This window comes from Hylobates moloch, unplaced genomic scaffold, assembly GCF_009828535.3.
Source record: "Hylobates moloch isolate HMO894 unplaced genomic scaffold, HMol_V3 SCAFFOLD_6, whole genome shotgun sequence".
Taxonomy (NCBI): domain Eukaryota; kingdom Metazoa; phylum Chordata; class Mammalia; order Primates; family Hylobatidae; genus Hylobates; species Hylobates moloch.
This window is the reverse complement of record NW_026652281.1, coordinates 72,614,310-72,640,020: the sequence shown is the minus strand read 5'-3', so window position 1 is coordinate 72,640,020 and position 25,711 is coordinate 72,614,310. Positions and strand designations below refer to the sequence as shown.

At 44.7% G+C, this 25,711-nt stretch overlaps 1 protein-coding gene across 1 annotated transcript in view; it reads left to right on the top strand.

Annotated features, from left to right (window-relative positions):
• Nucleotides 1-25,028, top strand: part of PDILT (protein disulfide isomerase like, testis expressed) — a 45,286-nt gene extending 20,258 nt beyond the window's left edge. Inside the window, exons 3-12 of the mRNA XM_032155919.2 lie at nucleotides 285-491; nucleotides 8,221-8,354; nucleotides 9,479-9,616; nucleotides 11,307-11,417; nucleotides 11,502-11,627; nucleotides 14,784-14,981; nucleotides 18,735-18,855; nucleotides 21,626-21,804; nucleotides 23,549-23,638; nucleotides 24,639-25,028. Of these exons, the coding sequence (XP_032011810.1) occupies nucleotides 285-491; nucleotides 8,221-8,354; nucleotides 9,479-9,616; nucleotides 11,307-11,417; nucleotides 11,502-11,627; nucleotides 14,784-14,981; nucleotides 18,735-18,855; nucleotides 21,626-21,804; nucleotides 23,549-23,638; nucleotides 24,639-24,884 (1,550 nt within the window). The 3' untranslated portion in view covers nucleotides 24,885-25,028. The remainder of the gene's footprint in view (nucleotides 1-284; nucleotides 492-8,220; nucleotides 8,355-9,478; nucleotides 9,617-11,306; nucleotides 11,418-11,501; nucleotides 11,628-14,783; nucleotides 14,982-18,734; nucleotides 18,856-21,625; nucleotides 21,805-23,548; nucleotides 23,639-24,638) is intronic.
• The last annotated feature ends 683 nt before the right edge of the window (nucleotides 25,029-25,711 follow it).

Genomic DNA, 25,711 nt, shown 5'->3' with positions numbered 1-25,711 from the left:
ACTTTACACAAGAGAAAAGTGGAGCTCAGAGAGATGGAGTAAAGTTGTCCACGGTTGTATTGTTTCCAATGCTACTGAATCCAAAGAACCTTGATAGACATCTCCCAGGTTGTCCAATTTCATGAACCATTGTGTCTCACATCCTGTCACATTTATGAAAATTCAGCCATTAACAGCTGAGCAAAAGGAAGGTTCCGGGAGCTAAGCAGGCCCAACAAATAATCTACCGTTGGAGATGGGGAGCGAGGAAGGCTCTCTCGAATTTTGTCTTCATACTCTTTCAGACAACCCATCCTCAAAGCAATCCAGGAACTTGGCGGAAGAGCTGGGCAAAGCTGTGGAGATCATGGGCAAAGGCAAGAATGGGATCGGCTTTGGTAAAGTGGACATTACCGTAGAGAAGGAGCTTCAGCAGGAGTTTGGGATTACCAAGGCCCCGGAGTTGAAGCTGTTTTTTGAGGGCAACAGGTCAGAGCCCATCAGCTGCAAAGGTAATGGTGCTTGTGTGTCACACTTGTTTCATGCTCATGGGAAGTCCACTTAACAGCCATAGGGTAAAGGTGGGAGGCTCTGCTCCATGCAGCCTCTCGGGGACCCAGGCTTCTCCAGCTTGTGACTCTGCCCTTCTCTAGGGCCTTGGAGCCACCTGCTCTTTCCTCTGTGTCCGGCCAGCTGTTGAGGTAACGGGTAAGAGGTCACCATGGGTACTGTTCATGGCCCTGGCCGGATTCAGTGTTATTTGCAAGAAACACACATCCAGGGGCTGCAGGATGCTTTGCAGTTCTCAGAATGGACACAAGAGGGCATGAAAGACACAGGCTAGACCCAGAGCAAGGCGCCACAAGAAAACCTCGGAGAATCACCTAAGGGCAGGACTGCAGCTCCCAGCAGGCTTGTGGGAGGGTGGTGGCTGCGGTGGCGAGAGATGGGGAGGGAGGGCGGAGGCAGTGAGAGAAGCAACAGAGGCTGCTGTTTCCTATAGATACCAGGGGATGACCCTCAACAAGGGGTACTCTGTGACACCAGCAAGGAGCCCTTTGCGATGTGTTTGCTCTGGGGAGAGCTGTGAGGAAATGAGAGGCCCTAGGTCATGGGAGCACATGACTGCTAATGGAGTGGCCCAGGAGCTGCAATGACCTTCCCTCCTGAAGGGCAGGAGAGACCTGACTCCACTCAGAGGCGACAAAGTAACAATATGGCAACTTCCAGACTGTGGGTGAAACTAGCAGAGAAGGTCCCCAAGGCATTTGACCTCTGAGCCCCCTTCATCAGGGAAACCAGTGCCTGGGACCTCTTCTGCCATACGGTGCTCTTCATCGTCACCCCCTCTAGGAAGTCTCCCCTGACTACACAGGCCAGGGTGCCTGCTCCACCTCTTTGGCCTCACAGCATCTGTGTTTTCCCCATCAAGGCCCTCGCCTCAAAGAACTACATCTGCTACTTATTGCTTGTTCTCTACAGAGAGCATCACAAGGGCAGTGGCTGATCTCACTTGCACTCCTGGGTCCTCTAAAGAGACTGCCAGAATTGATAGCACTCCCCTCTGCATCCGAATCCTTACCACAGGCTTAAGAAACAATCACTGCCTCTCGTCAAATCTCAGTTTTTTCATCTGTTAAATGGGGATGGTGAAAAGATCTACCCTTCTACATTGCTGGGAAGATAAAATGATGTTTGCAAGGCACAGGGCCTGACACATACCTGTAGCATATACTGTGTTCCAGGCATTGTTCTAGACCCTTCTCCTATGTCATAACACCCCAATATAAGAGGTGCTTTTACAGATGGGGAAACTGAGGCACAGAAAGGTAGAATAACTTTCTCAAAGCTCCCCAGCCAGTAGTGGTGGAGTCAGCAAATGTTTTCTGCAAAGGCCCAGATCATTAATATTTCAGGTCTTAAAGGCCAGGCAGTCTCTGTTGTAACTACTCAGATCTGCTGATGCAGTGTGAAGGCAGCCACGTGTTAACAAATGGGAATGATTGTGTTCCAATAAAGTTTTATTTATACATTCAAACAGCAGGCCAGATTTGGACTACAGGCTGTAGTATGTTGAAATCTGCTTTACATTGCGCTGTACTCTAAGCAAGTGGCAGATGTGTTCGTTATTATTATCAGACTATTAGTTTTCTGATTCTAGTCCAATGCCTGGAACAATTAAGTTCTTAACAAATAGTTTTTGAGCCAGGTGCAGTGGCTCACACCTGTAATCCCAACACTCTGGGAGGCTGAGATGGGAAGATCACTTGTACCCAGAAGTTTGAGACCAGCCTGGTCAACATAACAAGACCCTGTCTCTACAAAAACCTTAAAACTTAGCCAGGTGTGGTGACAGATACCTGTATTCTCAGATACTCAGGAGGCTGAGATGGGAGAATTGCTTGAACCCAGGAATTTGTGGCTGCAGTGAGCCATGATTGCACCACTGCACTTCAGCCTGGGCGACAGAGTGAGATCCTGTCTCTAAATTTTAAAATGATAATAATAAAAGTGTTAGAGTTTGAATACAATGGAATTGGGAGCACCCACTGCAGGCAGGCATAGGGTAAAGTACCTACGCATATTTCTGCTGGGCTTACTTCCTCAGTATTACTTCCAACCATGGAAAGGGGAAAGGGAATGCCAGGATGAAGCTGGGACAGGGATTGAGGATGCCTGGATTTTAGGATGAGCAGTAGCCATGGGAACTCCAATGAGCATTTTACAACCAGGCTTCCAATTTCTCTTTTTTTTTTTGAGATGGAGTCTCGCTCTTTTGCCAGGCTGGAGTGCAGTGGTGTGATCTTGGCTCACTGCAACCTCCGCCTCCCGGGTTCAAGTGATTCTCTTGCATTAGCCTCCTGAGTAGCTGGGACTACAGGCATGCGCCACTACTCCCAGCTAATTATTAGTATTTTTAGTAGAGATGGGGTTTCACCATGTTGGCCAGGATGGTTTCAATCTCTTGACTTCGTGATCCACCTGCCTCGGCCTCCCAAAGTGCTGGGATTACAGGTGTGAGCCACCGCACCTGGCCCAATTTCTCATTTTCTAAACAGGATGAATAAGGCCAGTTCTGCCTACTTGCCAGGGCTTCTCTGAGCTGGGAGGAGATAGTGCTTTACACATCTTCTGCAATGTGACTTCGATGAAAACTCCTCTTAGGATGCTGGTGGGATTTAGTCCTTGCAGGGTCAAAGCCCCAGTCCCGTTCTTATCTAATCTCCAAGGATTGATGGCGGGAGACTTGGCCATGGCCACCACCCTGGAAGGAGGGAGACTTAGGTTGCCTCTAGGCCTCTATTAATGATGCAGCCACAGTTTGTGCCTAGAAATATGCAGCCCAGCAGCGGCCCTAGTCAATCATTGACATTGCATTCACACCTCAGTTGTCACCGTGTCCTCTGGCACAGAGCTAAGCACCAAAGGAAGTCCCCGACAAGGGCAGTGCCTGATCTGCAGGCACAAAGGAATCAACAATTTGCAGAGTTCATAGCTACCTTGGTCCCACAGGGGCCAGAGGGGCAAATGGAGCTCACACATCACCAAGAAGATAGCCCAAGATCAAGTTTCCTCAAGCCAAGTTCCCTGATGATTCATTCAGCCCATTCATTCATTCTAGAAAGATTTCTTAAGCATCTACTATGTGCCAGGCATTACAGGAGCTTACTGGGAGCTCACACTGAACAAGCTAGCAAAAAATCATTATAATTTTTTATAATTTCAAGAAAGGACCGACTCAATGAAGAAAATAGAACAGCTCGGCCGAGCACGGTGGCTCATGCCTGTAATCCCAGCACTTTGGGAGGCCAAGGCGAGTGGATCACGAGGTCAGGAGTTCAAGACCAGCCTGGCCAAGATGGTGAAACCCCACCTCTACTAAAAATACAAAAAATTAGCTGGGCGTGGTGGCAGGCACCTGTAATCTCAGCTACTCTGGAGGCTGAGACAGAGAATTGCTTGAACCCAGGAGGCAGAAGTTGCAGTGAGCTGAGATCACACCACCACACTGCAGCCTGGGCAATAGAGTGAGACTCCATCTCAAAAAAAAAAAAAAAAGAAAAGAAAAGAAAATAGAACAGGTCATAAGACAGAGAGTGACTGGCTAAAAGAAAAGAAGAACCAATTGAGAATTGAATAGGCAGAAGAAGGCACTGCCCTTGAAGAGCTGAGGAAAGGGCAGCCCATCAGGAGGGACGAGCCAAGGCTGAAGCCGGTGTTCTGGAAGATAATTATAGCGTTGGAGTGTGGACAGGGCAGAGGGTGGCACAAAATGACATCAGAGCAATGGTTCTGATGACCTGAAATTTAAATTCATTTGGCAGGTTTTGTTCTCCTTTTTTGGATATTTTCAGATTTTGTAAATCAATTCCTTTTGGATCACTTACAATATGCTTTTGCCAGACAAATGCATATAAGAGAAACCATTTGTTTCCATGTGTGCCTTATTTTTACCTAAAGATGGCTAGAAACACCGTAAAGAAACTCAGTGTTGAGGCTGATATCTCAGAGGAGGGAATTACAGCAGAGGTGGGATACCAAGATCTGAGAGTGGCATGATGCCTCCTCCTTCTCTCTTCTCTTGAAGCCACCATATCAGCCTCACATGAATTTCCACAGGCTTGACTCATTGTGGCTTTTAACATGACCTTAACTATATCTACTAAAGTTGAACATGGCATCTGCTATGACCAGAAATTCTCCTCCTGGCTATACACCCCACAGAAGTGTATACAGTGTGCCCCAGAGACATGCATGAGAATTCATTCAGAATAGCCCCAGCCGGGCATGGTGACTCATGCCTGGAATCCCAGCATTTTGGGAGGCTAAGGTGGGAGAATTGCTTGAGCCCAGGAGTTCGAGACTGGCCTGGGCAACATAGCAAAACCTCGTCTCTACTAAAAATAGCTTAAAAAGTAGCCAGGTGTGGGCTGGGTGTGGTGGCTCATGCCTGTAATCCCAGCACTTTGGGAGGCTGAGGTGGGAGGATCACCTGGAGTTTGAGACCTGCCTGGCCAATATGGTGAAACCCTGTCTCTACTAATACTAAAAAATTAGTGGGGTGTGGTGGCACATGCCTGTAGTCCCAGCTACTCGGGAGGCTGAGCCAGGAGAATCACTGGAACCCGGGAGGCAGAGGTGCAGTGAGCCAAGATTGAGCCCCTACACTCCAGCCTGGGCAACAGAGCAAGCCTCTGTCTCAAAAAAAAAAAAAAAATAGCCAGGTGTGGTGGTACATGCCTGTAGTCCCAGCTACTCAGGGGGCTGAGGTGGGAGGATGGCTTGAGCCTGGGAGATCGAGGCTGCAGTGAGCCACGACCACACCACTGCACTCTAGCCTGGGTGACAGAAGGATAAACTGTCTCAAAAAAAAAAAAAAAGGCCCTAAAATGAGAGCAACTTAATGCCCATTAGCAGAGAATGGACAAATAAGTTATGGGATATTCACAGCAGTGGAAATGAATCTTCAAGTACATCAAAAACTGTGGCTGAATCTCACAAACATAATGAAACCAGAGCCAAGAACATTTATATGAAGTTCAGGAACAGGCAGACTAATGTAAGCTGTTAGAAGTTAGGGTGGCAATGGAATACTACACAGCCATAAAAAGGAATGAGTTCAGTGTCCTTTGCGGGGACGTGGATGAAGCTGGAAGTCATCATCCTCAGCAAACTAACACAGGAACAGAAAACCAATCACTGCATGTTCTCACTCATAAGTGGGAGTTGAACAATGAGAACACATGGACACAGGGAGGGGAACATCACACATTGGGGCCTGTCTGGGGGTGGAGGGCGAGGGAAGGGAGAGCATTAGGACAAATACCTAATGCATGCAGGGCTTAAAGCCTAGGTGACGGGTTGATAGGTACAGCAAAGCACCATGGCACATGTATACCTATGTAACAAACCTGCGTGTTCTACACACGTATCCCAGAACTTAGAGTAAAATAAAAAGAAGAAGAAGGAGAAGGAGAAGAAGAGGAAGAGGAAGCAGAAGAAGAACAAGAAGGAGAAGGAGAAGGCAAAGGAGAAGAAGAAGTAGTTGGAGTGGTGGTTACTTTTGGATTAGGGGGAGTAGAGGCTGGGAGTGGGCACAACAGGGACTGCTGAGGATCTGGTGATGTTCTCGTTCTTGATTTGGGTTGTAGTTACACAGATGTGTTCATTTTGTAAAAATCCATCTAACCATACATTATCATTTATGCACCTTTCTGCATGTAAATATACTTTATTATAAGTTTTTGAAAAGCCTTCATGTTCTCATGAAATAAAACAAATATAACGAAGGTAGAGCCTTTGCAGTTGATTTAGTAGCTCAGGGTGCATTCATCAAGCCTCAGGTAGCAATTTGTCCTGCTGCAGGACTTTGTATAGGCTGTTTCTCCTAGAAGACTTTCCCTCTCCTTAACACCTCCTAGTTAACTCCAGAGCATTCTTTTCTTTCTTTTCTTTTCTTTTCTTTCTTTTCTTTTCCTTCTTTTTTTTTAGACAGAGTCTTGCTCTGTCTCCCATGCCGGACTGCAGTGGTGCAAACTTGGCTCACTGCAACCTCCACCTCCTGGGTTCAAACGATTCTCCTGCCTCAGCCTCCCAAGTAGCTGGGATTACAGGCGTGTGCCACCATGCCTGGATAATTTTTTGTATTTTTAGTAGAGATGAGGTTTCACTGTGTTAGCCAGGATGGTCTCGATCTCCTGACCTTGTGATCCGCCCGCCTCGGCCTCCCAAAGTGCTGCGATTACAGGCATGAGCCACTGCGCTGGGCCCAGTGCATTCTTTATTTTACAGCTCATCCATAATTTCCTCCAGGAAGTCCTCCTTGACTTCACAGTCTAAGTCAGGCATCTTTGCTACAGACTGGCAGAACTTTGATTTCAAACATTTCCTTTGGGTGTAATGATGCCCTTGTGCATGTATTTATTTGATTGTTGTCTTCCTCAACAGAATGAGAGCTGTGAAATGGTGGTAATGTGTTTGTTTCTGTTCATCCTTATATCTCCAGGGCTGAGTACAGCACTTGATAGTAAGCACTCGATACATATTTGCCAAGTAAATAAACGAGGGAAGAAATAAATGAGTGAGTAAATGAATAACAGTCTGTGGATGTAGTTCAAAGCTACTCACAACGAACATTGCTTTATCTCATAAATTTATTTATTTATTTTAGAGACAAGGTCTCACTGTGTCTCCCAGGCTGATTATAGCTCACTGCAGCCTTGAACTCCTGGGCTCGAGCAATCCTTCTGCCTCAGCCTCCCAAGCAGCCAGGACTACAGACACATGCCACCATGCCTGGCTAATTTTCTTTTGTTTTTTGTAGAGCTGAGTGTCTCACTATGTTGCCCAGACTGGTCCCAAACTCCTGGCCTCAAGTGATTCTCCTGCGTTGGTGTCCCAAAGTGCTGGGAAATAGGCATGGGCCACCATGCTTAGCTCATAAACTCATTTAAAATGTTCAATTTTAATGTTCTATAGCAAATACAAATATATAATATTTTACATTATTTTCCATCATGTGGAACTGATAATCCTAGAAAAACACACGTTCACCTGTGTATAGCCTTCTGTACTTTCTGGCTCACCAATTTGTCTTCCCAGATATGATATATGTGTCTTAATTTTAGAAGCTAAGACTTTTGTGTGCTTGACACCAACCATGTGATAGCTGAGAAATGGCAGTCAGGAGTGAATGACCTTAAAGGGCATTTGGATCTCAGCTGAGGAATGGGGGATGCAGGAAGATAATAGGATTTTCCCAAGGTTACAGAGCTATGTGGTCTTTCCAGTTATATTTTATTGAGATTTTAAAAAATAAATCAATCTTCCTGTCACCTTGGAGAGTTCATAAGAAAAGAAGTCTGGAAATGCCTCCTCCTAAATTTGATCTTCAGGTTCTCTAGTTGGGTGCCTGTTGGCAGTTGAACCTTGGTTTCTTCATCTGCAAAATGGGGAGAGGAAAAGTGTCTATTTCATAGGATTATTGTGAAGATTTAATACATGCAAAACGTTCAGCACAGCATCTGGGCCTTGGTGAGTGCTCAGTAACATTTAGCTGCTGTTGTTAATGTTCGTGCTTGGAGCTTGGGGAAGAGGGGAATGGAGGAACTGACTTTGGCCTTCAAGGGGTGGGAGCCTGAGACAAGAAGCTTCTATGCATTAAACTTGAGAAAGACCAGCTTCTTGCTTTGGTTCAAGAGGAAACTTCTCTGGTATCTATTTGACTATGTCTTTCTCCAGGAGTTGTTGAATCTACTGCCTTAGTCGTTTGGTTGAGACGACAAATTAGCCAGAAAGCATTTTTGTTCAACAGCAGCGAGCAGGTGGCAGAATTTGTGATATCCAGGCCTGTGGTCATCGTTGGCTTCTTCCAGGTACTGGGACCAAGAGGTGGGAGGAGGCTTTCAACTGGTGAGAAGTGCTGTGTCTGGGAGGGGGTGGGGTGAGGAGACTCTTCTGTTTTGGTTGCCCAATTTTCTCCATCCAGTGAGCTGGTTTTTAGGGGAAGCTCCAAGGGTTCAAATGAACAGGAATGGAGAGAAAAGAGAGAAGATTGGCATCTGTATTTAATGGGTTTTAACAGTATGGCTAATCATTTTAGGGGTCCATTTAGAACATCACTTAATAAAAGGATGTCTTAGTTTCTGGTTTCAGAGCCATTGTTCTCTATGAATCTGAAGGCCACCAGCCATGCTTGGGCCAGGCCAGTTTCTCTCCCTAACCTCTTTCCAAGCATCCTCATGTATTAAAACTGATAGCACAGGATAAACATGCACTTATTCGAAAATACACCAACCCTTAGAGATGCAGTAGGAGGAGATATTTGGGGAAGAACGGAAGTAACTTAGATATAATCATGAAATGTCTCATAATAGCCTTACATGTAGATTTTTTTCATATTTATAAATAACTTGCTAATTGTTTTTGCTTTGGGAGAATGAGTTTCTCATGTGTCTTAATTCTTTTGCTATAAGTTGGTGACTTCTCTCCTTCTCCCAGTAGAAGGCAGAACTTGGGCATTATATTTAACACAGAGAGACTATCTGCCTCTCTCCCTCACCCCTTGTTACTTCTTTGAGGGGTGTTTGGCCTTGATTTTCTCTCAAGCTAAAGAATGAAGGCTGAAATTCTTGATATTAAGTTCACATTTTGCATTACATGTGGTAAAATCAATTGCCTCTTCTGAAAGTAACTAAGGAATAAATGTTAAAAGTCTCAATCATTGGGTTAGAACAGCCTTTACTCTAGTGATTGGAAAAGGTCACATTTATCAATTCTCTCCATTGATCTCTGAGGACTTGCCTATTTTGGCTTTATTCATAGCCAGAGAAGCATTTTTAGTATGAAATACTCATGAAAGAGGATTTGGGTGACCCAGCCAAACCCCAGAACTTGAAAAAGTGAAGAGACGAATCAGCCAGCACTGCCGTCTTTCCCTTATATAAACCAGGCACCTTGATTTCTACCAAAGCCTTTCCAAACATCCTTTCCCAAACAGGATTTAGAGGAAGAAGTAGCAGAGTTGTTCTATGATGTGATCAAAGACTATCCAGAGCTAACGTTTGGAGTCATAATGATTGGCAATGTCATTGGGCACTTCCATGTCACCCTTGACAGCGTCCTGGTGTTCAAAAAGGTAGGATTTTGATCCTATTGCTAGTGAGGGGTCTCTAGTTCAAAGTAGTGGAATCGTATGAGCTTTGGGTACAAATTCTGGTTCTGCCACTTGTGAGCTCCGTGGCATTGGACTAGTTGACTTCTGTGAAGTCACAGTCTCCCTGTGTTGCTCCAACCTTTCTAGCCATTTACCATCTTAAGCTTCTTCTCTTTATTTAACTAGTAAATGCAGTTCATCAAGGCTCAATCCTATGCCCTCTTTTCTTCTACTCCATGCTACCCCTTCTACCCTTCATCAGCAATTACCACCTATGCTATACACACGTCTTATAAATATCCATCTCCAGTGAGATTTCTCTAATCTGCAGACCTTTATGTGCAACACCAGATATCTCCAAATGGCTAAGCCCAAAGTCATAATCTCCTCTCCAGGTCCTCTCCCAGTGTTTTCTCTTGCTCAAGGAATGATGCAACCACCACTCCCATCCAGTTAAACCAGCCAGAAAACCCAGGCAACATTCTAACACTTCCCTGTCCTTCACCTCTCATAAGCAATCCATCACCACAACCCTACTGATTTTATAACCAAAATATCTCTTTAACCATTCATTTCTATCTTTATTGATACTGTCCTAGATCAAGAGTATAAAATGAGGGAAGAAACCTTATGCGTAGGGTTTGAGACCAGCCTGGGCAGCATAGTGAGACTACATCTTTTAAAAAAAAAAGTTATTCAGGATGGTGGCAAGTGCTTGCAGTCCTAGCTACTCAGCAGGCTGAGGCAGGAGGATTGAATCTGGGAGGTTGAGGCTGCAGTGTGCTGATTAAACCACTGTACTCCAGCCTGGGCAACAGAACGAGACCGTCTCAAAAAGAAAAACAATACATAAAAAGAAGAACAATGATAAAAGAAAAACTTTAAACAAGTTAAATTGAAGAGCTTAATTGAGCAAAGAGCAATTCATGAATCAGGCAGCCTCCCAAGCCAGAGTAGGCTCAGACAGACTCCAGCAAAGCCACATGGTGGAAGAAGATTTATGGACAGAAAAAGTAAAGTGATGTACAGAAAAGAGAAGTGAGGTTCAGAAACAGCTGGATTGGTTACAGCTCAGTGTTTGCCTTATTTTAACAATGATTGAACAGTTGGCCACCTTTGGCCAAAACTCAGTGATTGGCACAAGTGTAGGCTATGATGGTCTATTTACACCTCCATTTAGGTTATAGTTCACTATGTATAGAGAAAAGTTTAGGCTGAACTTAAAACATGTAAGGAAGCAGCTTTATGCTAAACTTGATTTAACACCTATCAGAGAAGTCCTGAATCTCCTGGGACTGGGTTTGTCTTAATATGAATGAGCCATCAATCATTAGTTGGAGCAGTATGTGAGAAATTGCTCAGCCCTGGCACAGATATTTTAATATTTGATGGATTACACAGCATGACAATGGCTGGGGCCATTAAGTCAATTACACTCCTTGTGGCCTGCCTTAGATCTGAGATTTTCATGGCTGTCACCTACCCAGATTCTACCCACCAACTAATCTGGCCAGCCCCTCCTAGTTATTAACTACCTAGATTACAGACTACACCTGATACCATTCCTCAGTGCTTTCCTTTTATCCAAGGAGAAAATTGTGCTATTTATATTTATTAAGTGGCTATATCATGAAAGCTACTGTCCTCCAGTATGTTTCTCCTTTTGTCCAAGGGAAAAATTGTGAACCGCCAAAAGCTTATTAATGACAGTACCAACAAACAGGAACTCAATCGTGTCATAAAACAGCACCTTACAGATTTTGTGATCGAATACAACACTGAGGTCAGTGAGTAAAGGGTCCCCAGAGGAAGGGGAGCTGGGGCCACTGTGTGTGCTTGGGATGACATATTTTCCTGGTCATTTCAGAATAAGGATCTGATTTACGAGTTGCACATCATGAGTCACATGCTGCTCTTTGTCTCCAAAAGCTCCGAGTCATATGGTATCATAATTCAGCATTATAAGCTGGCGTCGAAGGAATTCCAAAACAAGGTTTGTAGCATGCGCCATTGCTTTCTGGGACTCCTGGATGAGGATCCGAGACATGCAGACCCTGAGCCCATTTGCCTGCCCTGCTTATTATAAATTGAATCAGGAAAGATTGGCATGTGCAATTGCCTGTCAGTTTTCTGATTTGCATGTCAACGCCACATATCATTTACTATTTAATTTTAAATATGCCTTCTCCATTCTTCCTGCCCAGTGTCTCTTCCATGCCAAATCTACACTTCTTCGCTCTTCTTTGTAATAAGTCTACTCTGAGAACATGAAGGTTTGGCTGCTTTTTTGATGGACCACTAAGTGGACTCCATACACTAAGAGTGGCATCATTTGGCCTGGAGGTGGGGGGAGGAAAGACCACTGCTGTCTGAGGTCAAGGACTATGAAAGCCTGAAAGTGGGGAGCAGCACAGATTGTCTGGCAAGAAATTGCTAAGATTCTGGGCTTTAACATTGTGCAGACCCAAGTTCAAATTCTCTTTCTCTGGCAAACTACACTGTCTTAGGTGAGTTTCTTAACCCCATATTGAGGTCTCCTCATGTATGAAATGGACAGTTGTCATAAGAATTAGAAAATATATATGTAAAGCAATGAGCTTTACAATCAATGGTGCTTTTTATTATCATCATCATCATCACCATTAGAAACAAATGTTTCCCCTAAGAGCTTATTCCTGTATTTAAGGTAGTTAGAAGTACCTGAACTACAGAAGCTATTTGATTAATTTTTCTCTCCATCTTTATAGGAAGTATAATCATGGCAGGGTTTTTTTTCTCTTTTGAAAAAAAAATTAATCTGAAATTAAATAAAACAATGAGAACTTTGTAACCTAAAATAAAGAAAGCCACTAGAGTATAACACATGTGATGGTCATGCTACATCCCACCACATTATTTTCAAAAAAGATGGTTCGAATCACAGAAATAATTCCTCTTGTTAAATATATTTCTTGGGGGTCTTTTTTTTTCCAATTTTACTCTAAGTTTTTGGATATAGTTAAATTGATTGCAACCTGATTGCTTTTTCTCTGTTTCTCCTATTTTATAGTAGTCAATGCTTAGCCATTATTTTCTTCCATTTTTTTTAACTCTTTAATCTTCCTGGTATTTATTTTGGCTTACATCAGAAGACGAAGTTCTAAATTTCAGTCACCCTAGTGAATTCCCCAAATGCCGTTTATAGACTGTGATCCATTTCACAGCCAATGATAAACAGTTGAATTAATACTGTTTCAACAGATTGCACCTCTTATCTTGTTCACCTCTGTGCTCCAGTGCCAGCAGAAGGTAGTGAATATTTGTTGAAAGTACACAAGGATGGTTTTAATATGTTTGCTGTGTTTTTCAATTTCCCTGGCACCTAGAAGAGGAGCACACAGTGAGGCCTTTAATATTCTGATGAATGAATGAACTGCAAGTATCTGACCATAGGTGGCTGCAGTGGCCTTTAACTCATCTCCCTACTTCCACTTCTGCTTCTTCTCTGCAACCAGAATAACCTTCTTAAAATTATTATCCTGTCACTTTCTAGCTTACCACCCTTCAGTGGCCCACCATTATATTCAGACTAAACCCAAGCTCCTTACTGGACCTCTGACCTCATCTTCGACAGTCTCTGACCTTGTCCCCTTTGTCTCTCTCCCTCATGGTGCTGAAGCTGTTACTGGAAAGGGGTCCCGATCCAGACCCTAAGAGAGGGTTCTTGGATCTCGTGTAAGAAAGAATTCAGGGCCAGTCCGTAAAGTGAAAGCAAGTTTATTAGGAAAGTACAGGAATAAAAGAATGGCTACTCCATAGACAGAGCAGCCCCGAGGGCGGCTGGTTGCCATTTTTATGGTTATTTCTTGATTATATGCTAAACAAGGAGTGGATTATTCATGCTTCCCCTTTTTAGACCATATAGGGTAACTTCCTGACATTGCCATGGCATTTGTAAACTGTCATGGTGCTGGTGGGAGTGTAGCAGTGAGGATGCCCAGAGGTCACTCTCGTCACCATCTCGGTTTTGGTGGGTTTGGGCTGGCTTCTTCACTGCAACCTGTTTCATCAGCAAGGTCTTTATGACCTGTATCTTGTGCTGATCTCCTATCTCCTTCTGTGACTAAGAATACCTAAACCATTTGGGAAAGCAGCCCCGTAGGTCTCAGCCTTATTTTACCCAGCCTCTATTTAAGATGAAGTTGCTCTGGCTTAAACACCTCTGACAAAGCCACACTGACCTTTCTTTTCGATTTCCAGAACACTCTAAGCTCTCTAGGTGTTTGTTTTGTTTTCAGGCCTTTGCACTGGCAGTTTCTACCTCCCAGAATACTGTTCTGTGACTTGTTACTATCAACCATGTCCCAGCTGAAATGTGACCTCTTCAGGTTCTCCTCTTGACCACCCTACCTAATCCTGAGCCCCTACCTTACCCCATCTGGGCAGTTACTCTCTATCACATTGCCCTGTTTTATTGTCTAATTGGCATTCACTGCTGTTTGACTTTATAAGTTCATTCACTCACTTGTTGCCTGTCTTCTCCACTAGAAGGGAAGCTCCCTGAGGGCAAGGATTTTGTCTGCTTTGGGCAGCATTGTGTCTTCAGTGCTTAGTAAAATGGCTCACACATAGTAGGCACTCCATGAATGTTTGTTTAATGAATGAGTGAATGAAGTCATGAATTTCCTTGATAGAATAATTTTGAATAATTATTCAAATAAAAAATAATAAGAATTGTCATGTATTGAATACTTTCTACCTGCCAGTCCCTGAACTAAGCCTTTCCATACGTTGTCCTGTAATTCTCACAGCAACCCTATGATACAGTTGTTTAATTCTGTTTAATTCTCACAGCAAACCTAAGATAGGCACTATGATAATCATTTTACAGATCAGGAAACTGATGAAACAGTTTGAAACAGAATGAAATCTCAGGGCTTCCTGACCTCCTGAAATTGTATGCATGGAGCATAGCACAAGGAGGCTGAAGCCAGGCTGGTGGCTACTGCCTGCCATGCATTTCGGTGCAGAGCTGCACCTGCCTTTGTTATATTTTGCAGAGGTGCTCCACAGACCCCACCGTGTGCATCCCCTTAGTCCGCAGCCTTTCAGCAGTTTTTCTCCATTGGCAAAGGATCCAGAGAGACAAGGGTTTTGTTTTCTTTGGTAGATCCTTTTCATCCTTGTAGATGCAGACGAACCCAGAAATGGACATGTCTTCGAGTACTTCCGTGTCACAGAGGTTGATATCCCATCTGTCCAAATCTTAAACTTGAGCTCTGACGCCAGGTACAAAATGCCTTCAGATGACATAACCTACGAAAACCTCAAGAAATTTGGCCACAGCTTCCTGAGTAAAAATGCCAAGGTAGGTTTGTTCTTGGACAAGGTTTGTCCAGAACCTCAAAATCATCTCCTTCTCATAATTCTGCTGGCTATGATAATTCTCCTCATCTGTATGTGGAGGCAGAATAAAGATCAACTTTGTGGCTCGATGTGGGGAAATCCCCCATCTCCCCACCTCAAATCTATCCAACTTCTGACCTATCCCAAGCCTTTAATTCCTCCACTCATTCTTAGTTGTAAAGTGGAGGCATTTCCTTTGCAGGAATTCACAGTAGAAATGCGGGCACTCAGTAGGGTTAACTTGCACTCTGAAAGGAGGCTCTTCTTCTCCTATCACCTCCAATGTGAAAGATCTACTTGGTCCAAGAGTAGATGCTTGCTTTGAGGAGGAGAAGGGGGATGCAGCCACAGGGCAATCAGGATGCAGCCTTAAAAGCTTTAGGGACCTTTTGGTTGAGTGGGGTTAGAAGGGGCCTAGTCTATTTCGCTGACAGGGAGGAGAGGCTGCAGAAACACATGGAACACGTAGTCTATGTCTCCACAGCTACTCTGCTGAGTAAGGTAACCATATTATTTATTTTCCAAATTGGGACATTATGGGAGTAAAGGATTCTGGAATGGGCCAGGTGCAGTGGCTCATGCCTGTAATCCCAGCACTTTGCAAGGCTGAGGCGAGAGGATCACTTGAGCCCAGGAGTTCGAGACCAGTCTGGCCAACATAGCAAGATCCCATCTCGACAAAAAATTTAAAAATTAGCCAGATGTGGTGGTGTACCTCTGTAGTCTCAGCTACTTAGGAGGCTGAGGCAGAAGCATTGCTTGAGCCTAGAGATCAAGGCTACGGTGAGCTATGATCACACCACTGCACTCCAGCCTGGGCCACAGAAGAAGACCCTGTCCACCACCAACCCCCACCAAAAAAAATCTGGAACAATTGAAGTAAATCAAGACTCTCCAGACAAACCGAATTGATGGTCCCCTCACCTGAGTCTTCTACTGCCTTTTGTCCATTCCCCCAGAGACACAGCTGCCCCTGCAGCCTTCTCTGCGGAAGCTGTGTCGTGTGCACAGCATTTTCATGGGCCGAGCAGTGACGCTGCTATCCTTCATTCCACTTCCAACCCATTTTCCTTCTTTCACCTTCAGAAACCCCAGAGGCCTTGGATCCCATGCTTTTTAACCCTGTGCTCCCACCCTCTTGTTGCTGTCCTCTGACTATCTCCCTTCACTCTCTGAGGACTTAGGCTCCTGATGGCAGCCTTTCCCTAAGCCCCAACTCTGCCACCATTTCCAGAGATGTCAGTGTCCACAACCCTGGTGTCTCTTCTCCAGTAGCTGATGTGTCCGTGCCATGTAAGCTCCCTGCTCCCATGCCTACAACCTGGAGATTGCAGCACCTCCCAATGCCTGACTTTTCCCTCCAGGATCCACATGGCTATGATTCCTCATCCTTCTCATTGTCCCCAACCTCCTGATCCCATTTCTCTTTAGTGCCTCCTCTGTGAACTTGCATTCCATCATTCATTGCTCTGATGATGATTCCCTTAACTCTTTTATCCCCTCCATCTTCCACCTCCTCTACACCCCATAGTACTCACCAGACAAAGTTCCAACTCTGGTTGAACCCCCTTAACTTCCCTGCTTCCAGACCAACATCGCCACGAGGGTGCTGGCTTCATGACATTGCAAACAAGCCTCCCATGGACCCTGAGAAATGTCCTGGCATCCATATGGAAATTTCTATTAGTGTGTTCATTTTTAAATCTCAGAGTCTCTCTCTCCTCATATCCCATTCCCACTCACTCTCAGCTGAGTACTCTACCCCTAGATCACCAAGAAAACAGATGTCTTCACATTGGGGCCTCCTGACTTTCCATCACCACATCTAAAATACTACCTGGAATACTACCCATCCTCTCTCTCTTTTCCTTGCAGTTAGATCTGAGGTGGTGTCTGTCTCCCTCTCAAAGGCCAACATGTCTTATGCTGTTAGAGCAGAGATGGGCATCCTCTACAAGATCTATGAGATCCACCTAATCTGAGCCATTCCCAATTCCCGACAATTGTCACCATTTTCTATCTCCCATGCCCCATGGCTGCCCCATGTGTGCTCCCATTGAAAGAATCTTTAAGTGCTTTCCAGAGGCTGGAGGGGGTGCGGTGAGGGAAGACGCTGTGGAAGAAGAGTCTGTGAGCCAGACAGAGGCTGCACAGCAAGGGCCAACATGGTGAAACCTCGTCTCTACAAAAAATACAAAACATTAGCCGGGCATGGTGGCACGCACCTGTAGTCCCAGCTACTCAGGAGGCTGAGGCAGGAGAATCGTTTGAACCCAGGTGGTGAAGGTTGCAGTGAGCCCAGATCCCACCACTGCACTCCAGCCTGGGTAACAGAGCAAGACTCTTGTCTCAAAAAAAAAAAAAAAATAGAATTTGGTTTCCTAAGAGCAAGGATAGAAGCCAGATTTGCACGGTGAAAAACAGAGCCCTGCTTATAGAGAATAAAGGTGTGCAAGGATTGGGAGGAGACACAGGGAGAACATCTGGAGGCTCTTCTGGCAATTGAGGTGAGAGAGGGAGGCTCACCTCAACTGGATTCAGGAGACATTTGGGAGGCAATGGCTGTAGATAAAAAATATGTTTTGAGATTTCCAACACTTACTTCAAAGAGAAGCAAAAGCTGAGCTCATTTTTTGTTCTTTCATTTGCGAAACATTTATTGAGGATCTACTATGTACCAGGCAGTGGATACTCAATGGCGAGGAAAGAAAAATCTCTTATGACATTTCCATCTAGTATGGTAGAGACACATTAATCAAATAATTAGAAAAATAAATAGTAAATGTGAATAAGTGATATAAGAAAAAGTGCTGAGTATTATGAGAATTTATGGCAGCGAGTCCTCATCTAGACTGGGGGAGGGTCAAGGAAGTCCTCCCTTGGGTCATTCTGAGGCATACATTTTGAGTTACCCAGATGAAGAAGGGAGGGTAGGAATCAGGAGCGGAGAGGCCTGTCAGCCAGAGGGAACGGCATTAACAAAGGCCTGAGCTGGGAGGAAGGTTGGCCATTTGGATAAGCTGAAGACCAGCATGGCTGAGGAAAGAAAAGAGAAGACTTCCTTTATTGCAGGGACCAATCAAAGTGTGATCAAGGTTTTATAGGTCATGTAAATGGTCTTGATCTTGATTCTTAGAGTACTTGAGGACTTTTTTTTTTTTTTTTTTGAGATGAAGTCTTGCTCTGTCAACCAGCCTGGTGTGCAGTAGCACAATCTTTGCTCACTGCAACCTCTGCCTCCTGGGTTCAAGCAATTTTCCTACCTCAGCCTCCCGAGTAGCTGGGATTACAGGTACGTGCCACCATACCCAGCTAATATTTGTACTTTTTCTTTTTTTAGTAGAGACGAGGTTCCACCATGTTGGCCAGGCTGGTCTCGAACTCCTGACTTCATGATCCGCCTGCCCCGGCCTCCCAAAGTGCTGTGATTACAGGCGTGAGCCACCGCGCCCAGCTTAAATCTTCTTTTTATAAAATCTGAGAATCCATCCCAGTTTGAAGCTTTGTCTGCTTCTCAGTCCCCTGACCCCAAATTGCCCTGAACCATCCAGGGTTGACATCAAGCTCATGATCCATGTCAGTATTTCAAACCCTTTCCTAAGGCTCTTGTGAAAAAACACGAGAAAATCTTTAGTGGTTTCCAATCAGGGTGGGGAGCCCCACAACTTCGAATCTCTTTCTGAAGATTCTTAGGCCTCTCAAATGTGCTTCCTAGAAACATCAGTCCAGTGAAGAGATTCCAAAATACTGGGACCAGGGACTGGTTAAGCAGCTCGTGGGGAAGAACTTCAACATAGTCGTCTTTGACAAAGAAAAGGACGTGTTTGTGATGTTCTGTAAGTACCTCCAAGAGGGGTTCGGAGGCAACGGGTGCCAAAATTATGTTTCAAGTGTTTCTCCTGAATTGTTGGGCACTGAAATCTCTAAAACCCATCGATGCACCATGCCAAGGATGGTCTTCAGATACCCAGAGACTGACTCAAGATGTTATCAGGGACAATGCAACTCTGTCCCCCAGAAATGTAATTATTGGAATGTATGCAATGCCTTCCACATAACCCAGGCCTATGGCTGTTTGTAAAAACAACAATGCTGATGGCTGACAATGTTTGCTTGGATGCTGTAGTATATTGGGCTTTATTCTAAGCCATTGCATACATTATCTCATTTAATACGACATCCTTTTGAAAGTAGCTACTTTTATTGCTCTGACCTTGCAGATGACTAAATAGAGTCTCAGGGAGGTGAAGACATTTTTCCATTATCTTGCAGCCAGTAAGTGCTGGAACTGGGATTTGAACTTAAGCATCTGACTTCAGCACCTACACTCCTAACTGCTGTACAGGATTTCTTTGCTTCTGGCTTTAGATGACTTATCAAATGGCCCATAGGAGGTGGGGACACCAATCCTCCATGTACAGTACTTAGCACAGCGTCTGGCATATTGTAAGCACTTGATACGTGACAAATTGCTACTGCTGTTGTTATTCCTATTATTATAATTACTTCCAGGGCTCACCTAAGGACTATTGCCCTTTTCCCATTGTTTCTGATTTGCACAGGGGAGACAAAGCCGGAGATGTTCTCTCCCACCCTGAGACACAGAGAAAGGTGACACTGAAGTTCCCTCAGACATTTCTTTTAACATTTAATGAGCCCTTACAATGAGTCAAGCATGAGTTTGCTGTTGACACACCTGCTCTAATGAGTTGTGTAACAAGTTTTTGAGGAAGGTATGGTGGTTTTCCCCATGTCACAGATTAGGGAACCCCACCTCAGAGAGGTTAATCATCTTACCCTAGGTCACACAGTAAGTAGCAAGACAAGAAGTTTAACGCAAGCTCTGGTGCTATTACTTTCTGGAAGGTAAGACAAGGGCTACACTGCATCATGTAGGCCTTTTACAATCACTCTGAAAGGGACTCCTATTCACAGAGCAAGGCGCTTAAGGTCTGTGGCTGAATCACCAAGATCTGCTGCCTTTCAATGAGAGGCTAGGTGCAGCTCTTCTGTACTTACGTCACACCCAGAGTTATGAGACTGTCCATTTCATTTTGATAAAAGGCAAAAGCAGCTTCATTTTCTTGGAAGTAGGGCCACGAGATTGGCCCCCTGGGGCTGCAGCCATTATGCCCCCTCCTGTTCTGACTCAGGACCCGCTGAGTGCTAGGGGGGCTGCCAGAGATGCTGCAGGCAGGGGGCATGGCCATGGAAACACTTGGCTTATAAATGGGATATGATCATCCAAAGCTGGCGTGTCTGGGGGCTTTTGAGGCCATTTCTCTTACAGAGCCAGAAACTGAGCTTTGAGCTCTAGTAAAAGGAAAGCAGGTAAGATTTGCTTTCCCTTGTGTTGGAGCTGGTCTCTGGTTTCCAGAGGCCCAGGAGCCTGGACCACACTCAAAGACCAAAGAACTGTCCACAAGAAAGTTCAGTGTCCCCTGTCCAAGAGTAATTATACCTGTCACACTTCTTGGGGATGTTCTCCTCCACTGAATTATATATGTATAATGACATGACATGTAATTACATATAAATGACATGACATAACATAATATATATATGTTATGTTATATTAATCCCTACCTGTGGTATAGTGGTCACAGGTCAAAGCAGCCTGTCTTTAAACCCCACTTCTTCTGCTTAATTACTCTGGTCTGAAAAGTACAATTACTGCATAGCTTTGGGCAAGTTCCCAAACCTCTATTGTGAAAAACCCCTGTGCTGTAACACACACACACAGAAACACACACACACTTTTTGGCAGAACATTAAAGTCATCTAGCATAAATATTGTTCTTGGCTTTCTTCTACTAGAGTGGAACACTATGTTAAAAGAAAGGAATTTGAAAAAAAGAAAAAAGCAAGCTGGGCACAGTGGCACAAGCCTGTAGTCCCAGCAACTCAGGAAGCTGAGATGGAAGGATCTCTTGAGCCTAGGAGTTTGAGTTTGAGCCTAACCTGGGCAACATAGCAAGACCTTGCCTCTAAAAAGCAAAACAAAAAAAAAGAAGAAAACATGAACACACTAAAAGTGTTAGTATTTAGGTGGAAGAGGGCTAAGCTTTTTCTTTTTGTTTTCTTTTTCTTTTCTTTTTTTTTTTTTTTTTTTTTTTTTTGAGATGAAGTCTCTCTCTGTCACCCAGGCTCGAGTGCAGTGGCGCAATCTTGGCTCATTGCAACCTCCACCTCCCAGGTTCAAGTGATTCTCCTGCCTCAGCCTACCGAGTAGCTGGGATTACAGGAGCACGCCACCATGCTCGGCTAATTTTTGTATTTTTAGTAGAGATGGGGTTTCACCATGTTGGTCAGGCTGATCTCGAACTCCTGACCTTGTGATCAGCCCGCCTAGCCTCCCAAAGTGCTGGGATTACAGGTGTGAGCCACTGCACCCAGCCAAAGCTATTTTTTTCTAATTTATTGAATAACAACTGGGTACTATGGCTGAAATGTAAAAATAACCTAATATATGATTAAAAGAAAGAGGGAGTGCAATTGGCAAAACAGCAGGACCACAAGTGGAACACAGTGATGCCATGTGTAGGGTGGCGCCAGCTTTCTGGATCTTCATCAATGTGAGCCTGAGCCATGGTCCTTCTCTTCCAGATGCACCCTGGTCTAAAAAGTGCAAGATGCTGTTCCCACTGTTGGAGGAATTGGGCAGAAAGTATCAAAATCACTCCACGATCATCATTGCCAAGATTGACGTCACAGCAAATGACATTCAGCTGTTGTACCTGGACTGGTACCCATTCTTCAGGCTGTTCCCCAGCGACTCTCAACAAGTGAGGGGCTCTTGGGATGCACATGGCTGAAAACAATGTTATGTTATTATCAGGGACTCAGTTTCTCCCTACCTCCAGCTGCGCTTTCTACCAAACCAGTTTTATTCTCAGCTACAGCCACTATCGATCCTCTCATTCAAGTTCAAAGAATATTTTCCAGTAGTTTGCACCAAAGTCCTGAGACTCACTATCACTGGGTGTAGCTTGCATATCCCTGACCCAATCACTGTGGCCAAGTGGATGTGGGTGTTTTGATGGGCAGGCCTGGTTTATATGGTTCCTGCTAGTATTGGGGCTGAGCTCTACCCTAACTATATGAAATAAGGTGGGAGGAATCTCCATGAGAATATTGGATGTGGGGTGTTACTAGGTGAAGGCAAAAATACATGCTAGAGACAAACAATGTCATTTCCACCTTGGGATTACAGTCATCAACCATAACCAGTGTTGATACAACCCACACTCCATGCCACGTCCATGCATGGGAAAGAGCATCAGTCAAAGAAATGTGAGCCCAGGTTCCTGCTCCTTAGAAGAGTATGGATGAATGCAATTGAAATCAAGGGGGAGGAAGAGCTTCTGGAGGGCAGATATGGCAAGTCTCCATGCAGACCCAGGACTCCGGAGAATGGTGGGAACTTAAGTCAGGTTAGAGGAGGGACTATGTACTACAGGTAGGAAGTGTAGTCTGAACAAAGAGGTGGGCAGAAGGGTGACCCCAGCACTGCGACAAGATTCCGTTGTGACCCACTCTTTGCTCAGTCTGCACTGCAGAGGATGCATGTCGGGGAGTTGTGTAACTGAGGCTGTGCTGAGAGGATGAGGCTAAGGTCATAATCTCAAATTATCTGAAAAGAAGCTTAGGTGACCCGTGGGCATTAAGCAGCTTCTAAACTTTCCTAAAGAGGAAAACGGGTCAGGCGCGGTGTCTCAACGCCTGTAATCTCATTATTTTTGGAGGCTGAGGCAGTTGGATCACGAGGTCAAGAGATCAGACCATCCTGGCCAGCAGGGTGAAACCCCGTATCTATTGAAAATATAAAATTAGCCAGGCATGGTGGTGCATGCCTGTAGTCCCAGCTACTCAGGAGACTGAGGCAGGGGAATCGGTTGAACCCGGGAGGCAGAGATTTCAGTGAGCTGAGATCGCGCCACTGCACTCCAGCCTGGTGACAGAGCAAGATTCCGTATCAAAAAAAAAAAAAAAAAAAGAGGAAAGGGAACTTGTGATAATGGAGCACTGACCATGTGCCAGATGCTTCTGAAAAGAACTATTCTTCCTCTTATTATTGTCGCTATGATAGTAATAATAATAATAACAAACGCCTATAGTGCTTATCATGAACCAGGTGCTGTTTTCAATACTTCACATACATTACCTCATTTAATCCTTATAACAACCCTACGAGGTAGGTACTATTTTCTCTCCATATTAGAGATAGGAAAAGTGAGTCAGAGAAATTAAATAAGCAGACCACACTGCAATAATGCAGCCAAAGTTTAAGGCTTTGCTGTGTGGTTTTACAGTCCATGCTTTGATCCACTACATAACAACCCTATGTCAGAGGCATTTTTATTATCCTTCCCTTGGAGCCACGGCACTGGAGGCTAAGAGAGGTTAGGGAACCTGCATAACATACCTGGGGTTGTTAGGAATTTGACCCTGGGTTTATCTAGGTAGCAATCCTCAAGCATCTCTGCGGGAAGAGGATCCCATCCTGACCCTGTTCCATTTTCATCCTAGGCTGTCCTGTATAAGGGAGAACATACCCTGAAAGGCTTCTCTGACTTCCTGGAAAGCCACAGCAAAACTAAGATTGAGGATGAGGATGAGGTAAGGGGCAACAGAAACACCCTGGATTATTCTGTCCCACACAGAATCCCTAGGAACTCAATGGACGACAAGAGAGTATGCCTGGAGTTCCGTAATCTTGGGAGATGGTTGAGGATGGATGGAGAACCATCCAGTTTGGGTGACTCTACTAGTCACCTTTATTTCAAAGGCACTTACTATGGGAAGCAGAAATGGCAAACTTTAGAAACATCTAGAAAGACCAAGGCTCCGAGGTAACACATAGCTCCTTGCCTTGGGCCAACACCCTAGGACTGACCAGATGTCTTGGTGGGATTCTGCCCTCTGGCATTACTCTCCTGATGCATGGGACCACAGTCCCTTTTCTCCCCTAGCCATGCCTCAGTGAGGCCCTCTGCTGGATGGTGCCATCTGTATTAATTAAGACTTCCATTGGAAATTTCAGGCACTACTCTTTGCTTTAAGCAACAATGGGAATTTATTCCATATAACTGGTAGAACATCAGGTGTGGGTGGATCCGGAACGCTGACTTGCTTTCTGTCTTCCCATCTCTGTTTTCCGCTATGTTGGTTTCATTCTCAAGTAGTCATTTCCCCACAGAAGTTCAAAGATTACGCCACAGCTCCGACCTAACATCCTCCCAGTTTAGAAAGCAAGCATCTACTTCTTAGATGTCCCAGAAAATGTCTTGGACAGAGATCTCATTGGCTAAGACTGGTCACCTGTCCAGTCCTGGAGCTAGTGGTGCAGGAGCCACATCTATAGACTTAGAACCTTTGGTTCCCCCAAAGATCCTCTTACCTGAAGGGTGAAACCACAGTTGGGCACTTTACCACTGAAACCAAACGGATCTTTAGCATCTAGGAAAACCCTGCAGTCCAAAGACTGATTCTCTCTGGGCACTTTCAGAAAAAGTAGACTTGACTATTACAACCACAATGATCACATATTTCTTGCCTCTTTATTTCTTTCTCCCTTTCTTCCCTCCCTCCCTTCTTCCTTCCACCTTTTCTTTCATAGCTATTGTCTGTTGAGCAAAATGAAGTGACAGAAGAGGAAGTGCTAGCTGAGGAAAAGGAGGTGCCTATGATGAAGAAAGAGTTACCTGAACAGCAGTCGCCTGAGCTGCAGAACATGACCAAGTATGTATCCAAGCTGGAAGAGCCTGCTGGGAAGAAGAAAACGTCTGAGGAGGTGGTGGTGGTGGCTAAGCCAAAGGGACCTCCAACGCAAAAGAAGAAACCAGAAGTCAAGGAAGAATTTTAGCTTCTCCAATACCAGGAAAAAAGATGCTCATTTTCCAGATCCTGGCATCATTTTCTGAATGGATTGATTCCAATAAAAGCATATATCATTGTGGTAGGGTAGGTGGGGCGGGGGTAGGGGTGGATAATAAAGCCTCTGAGTGTCCTTGGCTCTGTTTTACTCATGACCTCTTTTTCCTGGTTGGTGCTGTCTTAGAAGAACTGTTTGACCTAGAATTCAGACAGGACTGCAAGGGAAGCCACAGTAGCAACATTCAATGAGCGTGTGCAACATGCTCAGTATTCATCTAGTTCTCACACCATCACTGAGCTGGGGTTCCTTATCCCCATTTTATAGATGGGAAAAACTGAGGCACAGAGAGGTTAAGCAACCAGTCAGGATTACACAGGTAGAAAGCTGTTGAGATGCAACCAATCCCAGGCAATCACACTCCAAAGACTGTGCACTTAACCACTATGCTACAATCTCCTACCAGGTTAGGTGTCCCCAGAGTTTGGCTCAGTCTTTCAAATAAGGTGGATTGATTGGCTTATGCTGCATTTGGGCACAGTAAGAAAACGATCAAATCCCAAACCTGTCCTCAGACTTCCACATCTCAGTAAGTGGCCCATTCACTCAAGCAATCACGCCAGAATCATCAACAGCTGACTTTTTCTTTCTTTCTTTCTTCCTTTTTTTTTCTTTTTTTTTTTTTTTGGAGATAGGGACTCGCTCTGTCACCCAGGCTACCCTATCCAGCCACCCACCTACCCTACCACAATGATAAATGCTTTTATTGGAATCAATCCACTTAGTGCAGTGGCATGAACATGGCTCACTTCAGCCTC